Genomic DNA, 8,162 nt, shown 5'->3' with positions numbered 1-8,162 from the left:
ACTTTTTTTTTTAATATTAATTTTTATAATATAATGCTATTATTATTCAAAATAAATGTAATTAATAAATTTTTTATTGTGTTTATAATTTATAATAATATCGGAAAAATCAGTGCTATGCGAATAAATGTGAAACGTGTTTTATTTAACTGCAAGAAGGCATATTACATGTTGCTGGATGAAATTTATCATAGAAACAATGAAAACAATAATTTTGTCGACAATGTGCGCATCGTACAAATGCTGCATTTTTACATTCACAAAGTGTTTTTAAAATATTTAATGGGAAACAAACTTCATTTACATTCATAAAGACTTCTCTTTCATCTGTTAATTTGGACGCGAACCACGCATATTTTAACATATTCGTAAAACTTGGAGCGGACAATTGATGATGTATAAGAGAGTGAATTTTGATACAATTCTCGCCAGATGATATTTCGCGCTGTTGTTCTATTAAGATTGTAGTTTTGCAAACGCTTGATAAAGTTTTTTATTTGTCTATAAAAATAGACATCACACGGTTGATACAACGGTGTTTCTTCTTTTTGTTTGTGTTGTAATCGTCTAAGCTAGGGGACTGCGCCTCCCCCTCCCCCCCCCCGCAGAGAGAGTGGCTTTGCGTGGAAAATTATAAATTTGACGTCAATCGCGACGTGGTCAATATCAACGTGGGCAATCGCAAAAATAACTCGTGGTCAATCGCAACGTGGGCAAAAGAGACTTCCACTTCCTATCACTCACTATACCCAGATAGCCAAATGTGAAAACTCAATATAAAGCAAATCATTGTATAGATTAAGTTGCTCGCCAATTGCTGTTGTGTTGTTTTTATTTAATGCAACGAAAATGTTTTTGTCAATTCAGTATCAATATGCTGAGTTTTATTATCAATCAATTGTTGTAGCGCCAATGGTTATGACACGTGAGTCAGCAATATGTGAGCAATATATGAGCAATAATTTTTACTCATAAGTTAAGAAAAATAATATAAGTTTATTCCTGATGAGTTGTTGAGAACTTGCTGTTATTATATTTTGAAAACTGTTGCTGGCAAGAACATACTGAAAAGAGGATACACCCTTTTGTTACATTGCTGAAAACATACGAGTAATATTTGTGGCAAGTTGCCAACAACTTGCACTCAGTTGGCTATCTAGGTATCAAAAGAAAAGTGCGAAGTCAATAAAATAATACATCATTGCCAGTGAATATTATACGGATAATGTTGTCAATCAATGTTACTGTTGGTTGAAGTTGTTGTCGATTAAAGTCGTTGTTGATCAAATCTGGAGTCGATGAAATGCTGTCGGTAAAAACAGTGTCGGTAAATTCTGTGCCGGTAATTTCCATGGAATCCGTTTTTACATTATTTGAAATCACTTTGTGAGAAAATTGAACCGTTTTATGTAATTGTAAATAAAAAGTCTAACCTTCGTGCTCAAAATCCGTTCTTATCGGGTTAATCGGGTTCCTCAACAGCATTTAATAGTCAATTCTTTAGGTTACGTGGGTTACACTGGGTTAGGTAAGAAGAAGGGTTATTGAGAACCGAAACTAATACGGGTTATGGTTACAATCTCTGGTTTGAAGAGCGTACTATCTGCACTATTCCATTACTCTATCGCTCATTACATAAAAAACAAGGTAAAATGACACAATAGCTGATTTATAGTTATATTAGTCAAAAACTATTATATGTAATTAGTTGTGAATGAAATACAAAAGACAATCGCGTCGGAACCGCCAATTTTATTTGTGAATAAAGTTTATGGAACTCTTTCATACATTTTCACATATTATACATGTATAATTATAAAAAGAACATACGTGCATTACATACAACTATATATATATATATATACGTGTGTACGATATTATATATATGTATATATATAATATCGTACACACACAATCGCACATTTTAAATATTAGTCTTATCACATATAATAATGAAAATGGAGCAAATAAGCGTAATTATCGTGATCTTCGATATGTCTTGGCAGTAACAATATAAAAATCAAGTCTATTTTCTTTTAACTGTATTACATTTACTGAAAACGAAATGTCACAAAAAAGTAGTATAAGACTCAAGAAAGTATAACAAAAGTGCAGTTAAAAGAGAAAGCAACAAACTTTCATATTATAATTTAATAAATAATATTTTTAAGATACGCAGAATACATCCTTTTACGCGTCGTAGATAATACAAAATAGACGATAAGAATGACAAAGATCAGTTAAAACATATCTAAAAGATATGTGTGAAAAATATAGGATAAAATTAGGCTTCATAAACTATTATTTGATTCTTCAACAATCTCAAGCAAATATTTGAATTTTATAGTTAAAATTCTCAACGATTTGTGTTCAGAAGCATATTATAATCTCTCCGTTTTTTCAAAACACGACTTGGAAAAACGATACTCGGCTTTTCAGTCATACGTATAATTCATCCAGTTCTTTCATTACTTATCTACATTTTAAAAAATCATACATTTGAGTTTACTTCTCGCCACGTGACTTGATTGCAGCTGAGATTCTGCATCTGTAGGCTGTTGCCCGGCATGTCGTCGCCTTCGTAACCAGAGTTTATGTGTCCCGTCCCGTGTCCCTCGAATACGTCTTTTACAGATATCTGACTGCTGCGAATCGGTCGACCTTGAATCCCTAGCGGATTGCCGGCCACGCCGTAAATGTTATTCGCACCTAGAGTTTGCATCTGCGACTTCCGACGCATTGCCATTATACTATTGCGCCTGCCCTCGAACGCTTTAAACGCCTCTGTCGTGCGTCGCGTCGACATGTTTCTCGGCAAAAGGCCTGGCGAATAAAAAAATCAATATGTCAATTTGACACATTAACTGTATAGAAATTAATTTGTTTAAGAGATAATATATTGCTTTAGATTTTTTTCGTACCTCCATTGGTAGTGCTGAAAAACCGCTGCCTGAAGGCCACGTCGAGTGTGTTGATTGCTTGCGTCTTCCTGCGACTCTTCTCCAGATTTCTGATCGTTTTCCGTCTACCTGGCCCGCTACTGCTGCCTTCTTCGTAGTCACCTTCTATTCCGTCTAATCTTTGTAAATCTCTTACTATATCGATCGCATGTTTCGATAGTAAGGCTTCTTCCGAAAGTTCTTTCGTCTGCAAGAATTGTTGATGTTTTGCAAAATCACAATATTGACAAAAATAAAATTAATATAACTTAAATCTCTTTATATAATTTCATAAAAAAAATACAAATGCGCACCTTTTTGCAACAGTTCAAGCTGGTGCTGGCTAAGATGTGAGCCAGCGTGCCGAATCGGTGGAACAACATTGCGGTGAATTGTATGACCAATATCAACGCAAAGAAAAATACAAATACAAGACCGATCGGCTCGAGTTGCAAGTATTCCTTTGTGATGTGTACCTGTAAAATTGCTTGTGTATAAAAAATGTCGCAATGCACTATTAATCGTTAATTTTTAAAATTTCTTTGAAAGAGGACACCGAATAATGATCAAATCTTTAGAGCAATCTACATAATTAATGTGTGTAATAATTATTAAATTAAATTTTACTTTTAAAAGTTTTATTTTAAAAAAGTATTTTAATAAAACTGACACAATTATTTTAATAATATCAATAATACTTGATCATCAAAAGAAATCGCTCTTTCATAAAGTTACGTGCATTGATTATATAACAATTATGTGAACAAATTGTTAGCAGTTAAGTTCTCGCAATCATCGATAATTTTCGTGCGTGCGGTTAAGAATAACTATACATTTATTGCGCGGGCGCGCACACGCGCACACACGCACACACAACGACAAACATAAACACACACAAACATTTATATTTATAAATCAAAGAAAATGACTTTAGTCAAACTTTTAGTGAAAAGATATGTGAGTATCTACTGCGTTACGTACGTTAGTAATTCTTGTCTATTTTCAATATGTGATAATATGGTGCAATATGTCACAGAGTTAGACACAATGAAAAGAAAGAGAGATACAGATCCGTAAAAATTCGTAGATCTGAGATTCTCAAATCTAGAAGATTCTGTCTCAAGAATTTTGCAAAGGCAGATCTATTATAATTGTACTTATTGCGTTTTCAATAACTTTTGTTTTTTTACAAATTATCAGCTTTCAATTTTGAAAAAATCTTCCTTTACTTTCAAGTCATTGTGATTTACGTCATATTATAATTACATTAAGGACGTTCTCCGAATTATTGATTTTTCTAGGATTTTCTTTAAATTTGCGATATACATAGTTTATGATCTTATTTATACGTAGCCTTTTTGGATAATAAGGGTAGCAATGTTAAATTCCAAAATATGGAAGATTTAAGTTTCAATTTTTAACATGGATTTCCTATGCCGAGCCTTTGTGAAGTGGGGTTTTTTGAAGTTACTGACGACAATTTTTGTAGGATTTTTTTAAAAAACAAGTATGTGGTAGCGGAGAGTATCTTAATTAAAATAGGATTTTGAATAATACGGCGAGCAACCCTTGTTTTCAAACTGTAGCTTTTTTTTTTGGTTTTTTTTTGTTTTGCTGGATTTATGTGCGCCGTGTACTGCAGCTATTTTTGAACTTCTGCGCAGAGTAAGCGGGTCTTAGCAGTGCTGAATAGCTCAACTTAACTTTGTTACAGCAGTACAAACTTACTCATGAGAAGAGATATTTTAGGTTGCTAACCACTGTATTTAGGTTGCTAACCACTGTAGTCGGAGAACGTCTTTAATAGAATTCAATTTCATGAGAATTACAGACTTGATTGTATTTTTTTTTTTACATAAAAGATAGAGTAGAACAAACGAAAAAGTGTATTATTACGACACTCAGGCGATTAAATTCTGATTATTTCTAGTCAGAGTCACTAGAAATCATCTTTCCCCATTCCGCTATTCCATCCGAACCATGTAAGGGGTGAAGTACCTGTGTGTGAGAATATTAATCACAGACTTTTCACGTGCTCACAAATGCCAATGTGTTAATATATATGTACACGTTGAGTCGAGCAGGTGCCAATATCACATTTCTTATACCCTGATAGGAAAACATTTACAAAATTATGTGACAAAATCTTGCACTAAAATTGTAATTTGCAATTATACAGACATATTTTAGGAAATAAATGTAAAACCATTGATCTTTTCTGAAATATTTGTAGTTGTTTGCAAAATTACTTTCCAAATACTATTTCGGCAAAAGAATAACGATATGGCGAATCATCTTAGCAGTATATTTGCAAAATTAATTTCACAAAGAAATTGTTCAATAATTGAGAAAAGAAATTCAGCTATGTAATCTTTAAAATATGTAGAAATATGATTGCATATGAAGAAATGCAAGAAATCGTCGTCACTCATGATGTCATATTTGTGCAATATTTTTACAATTTGCCTATTGNAGGTATATACTGTGGAAATGCATAACGACTTTTTCGCAATTTTTGACAAATATTATTTACAAACTTTTATTTCGACAGAACTGTTGCGTTATGGCGAATCATCTTAGTGCAATCATTGCAGGATCGTCGTTATTCATGATGCCATTTTTGTGCAATATTTTCACAATTTGCCTATTAGGGTACATATGTATAAAATAATCGTCTCCGATGTGTATTCTTTAATAAATTACTTTTGAAATCGGAAAAACTGAAACTTGCTGAATCCGAAAACTGAAATAGTTACAAATTTAAACTACAAAATATTTCATTATTTGTTTGTTCATTATTAAAAACTATTTGCGATATATTATTTGAAATTCTTTTTTTTTGAAAAATACAAGCATTTGAAGATTTTGCGAGCACATCGGAAATGATTTCAACAGAACACCATTTAAGTTTATTTTTTCCTTTCTGATGCTTGGTCATCAGATACCTCCGAGGTCTCTTCAATATAAGTGATGTTGGTCTTGACGCCAAGCGGCCAAACAACGTGTAGCTGATCCTTGTTGAGCTGTAGCAAGAATACAATCAGAACGAACAATGCATTGAACATTAAAAACGCAAATACGCTCTTGTTGCGCAGCTCAATCAGGTCGGCGGCGATGCGGGCCTGTGTTGTGTATGTGGAGTAAATGCGGGAAAAAAGAAAACAAACGGCACAAGATTAGAATAGTAAAAATAAAATTCTCCATCGGTCAGTCTATCAATCCATGGATCTTTTTCGTTATCTCTCCGATAATTAATCGTTAGAAAATTGTTTGTTTATTTTCAGCAAGCAAATTACGAAACTCTTGTGCTGAATGCACATACTTTAAATTAAAGCATATTGTTAAAAACAATTGTCAAGATAAATCTCTCGATCGAGGATGTGAGACACCGATGGAGTTAACTTTACCTCCAGAGAGCTTTGATCATACGTGACGTTCGTCTTGATACCGAAAGGCCACTTGATGTGCAACAAGTCTTTGTTCAATTGCAGCAGAAAGACGATCAGGACGAAGAGAGCATTCATCATAAAGAACGCAAACACACTCTGGTCACGTAGGTCCTTTAGATCTTTGGCGACTCGTGCCTGACCGAAGCAGCATGACGTATATTATTTTATAAATCATTTTGTGTGTGTATGTGTGTTTGTGTACAGGGTCCTCAAAAGTCCAGAAACACTATAAAATCTCGAAAACGATCAACTCTAGCAAACAATATGTAAGAAGGAAAGTTGTAGGACTTAAAAATGTACCTGCTAATGATAAGAGATTGACCTTGAGTGGAGTCTGCAAGGTCATACGAAGGTTAAGTTGAATTTTGTAAGTGGAACCTCCTTTTTTTATTGCATGTTTCTTATAGCTTATTTCAAGAACTATAATTAAAAAAATATAATGTTTTCCATATAACACTATAATAAAATTATATTAAATATTGTTTTTTTTATTAACAATAAAATATTGTTTTTTTTTTGCAAGTACTTCTCGAATGTAAATCCAAACATGCAACCTCTACGCGTTGCACCTTGAGTAATGCTAATACTAATAATTCTCTAGCCCTAACTAGATAACTTTCAAGCCTTATAACTCGAGAAGTACTTAATAAAACAATATTTTATTTTAGTGTTTTGGAAAACATTATATTTTTTTATTAGAGCTCTTGAAATAAGCTATAAGAAACAATTAATAAAAAAAAGAGGTCCCATTTACAAAATTCAACTTGATCTTCATATGATTTTGCAGACTTTGCCCAAAGTCAACCTCTTATCAATAGTAGGTACATTTTTAAGTCCTACAACTTTGCTTCTTACATATTGTTTGCTAGAGTTGATCGTTTCCGAGATTTTGTAGTGTTTCCGGACTTTTTGAGAACTCTATGTATATATACGGATGTCCGACAATTGGTGTAATACCTCTTGTAGGTAGGTAGAAGAAGTAAAACTGAGTGAAAAAGTCCTATACCATTTTGTAAGATTTGCAATAGTTACCGAGATCTTAATTAACAAGATTATTTGTCACTGCAATTATTTGTTAACACCGCGAATAAGCATGCATCAGGCTGTCTTACGCGCGTAAGCCCGGCGCTTCGCGCGCTCACGGTGTTACCCGTAGCAACGCATGGAAGGAGCTAATATAACAGCATATACTATAACCCATAGACGTAGAATATATAGACTGCGCGTTTGGCTGAAAAGATGTCTTCATGGTTGACAGAGACAACATACTTTGAATAGTAACTCTCTCTCTCTGTCTATCAATGTCTGTGGTGGGATCAGAGTCTACTGTTTCATACCGCCTACTCTGCCATCACCCCTTAATCTCTTACATTCCTCTTCACCTCCACTATTTTTCTATTCCCACTTTTCCACTACTATTCTGTCAATTAGCGAAAACTTCTTTTTCCCCCACTACTTCGCCAGACAAAGTTGAGGCTACTGCTCAACACCAGCTGTCTCTCTCAACGTTGAAGACATTTTCTTAACATGGCAAAGACAGGGAACGCACAGTCTATACATTCTACGTCTATGCTATAACCAGAGTTGCAAACTCTAACCGGCTGGCAGCAAGAACACCGAGGTGGTAGGGGCACGCATTCAAGCGAGAACCAGTGTCCACAATTTTGCTCTCTCTGTTGAAGCGGTGAAAGGGATGCGCACAACAGCAGCGAGTTCTACCTGTATAAACTCGCTGCTGTTGTGCGCATCCTATACACCGCTTTAGCATGCTGTA

At 34.2% G+C, this 8,162-nt stretch overlaps 1 protein-coding gene across 2 annotated transcripts; it reads right to left on the bottom strand.

The window, feature by feature from the left end:
* Positions 1-1,889: 1,889 nt before the first annotated feature.
* LOC109861428 lies at positions 1,890-6,672 on the bottom strand. 2 transcript variants are annotated; one of them, XM_020441067.1, is made up of 4 exons: positions 6,347-6,672; positions 3,254-3,415; positions 2,922-3,147; positions 1,890-2,823 (listed from the first exon to the last, which is right to left on the bottom strand). In XM_020441067.1, the coding sequence occupies exons 1-4, from the start codon at positions 6,464-6,466 to the stop codon at positions 2,492-2,494; spliced, it is 840 nt and encodes a 279-aa protein (XP_020296656.1). In that variant the 5' UTR covers positions 6,467-6,672; the 3' UTR covers positions 1,890-2,491. The 2 variants fall into 2 exon arrangements, with proteins under 2 accessions (XP_020296656.1, XP_020296657.1); XM_020441068.1 differs by lacking the exon at positions 6,347-6,672 and adding an exon at positions 5,885-6,340.
* Positions 6,673-8,162: the final 1,490 nt, after the last annotated feature.

The sequence above is a fragment of the Pseudomyrmex gracilis genome, unplaced genomic scaffold (genome assembly GCF_002006095.1).
Source record: "Pseudomyrmex gracilis isolate BER0280 unplaced genomic scaffold, ASM200609v1 scaffold_756, whole genome shotgun sequence".
In the NCBI taxonomy this organism is placed as follows: domain Eukaryota; kingdom Metazoa; phylum Arthropoda; class Insecta; order Hymenoptera; family Formicidae; genus Pseudomyrmex; species Pseudomyrmex gracilis.
This window is presented reverse-complemented; position numbering and strand designations above follow the sequence as displayed.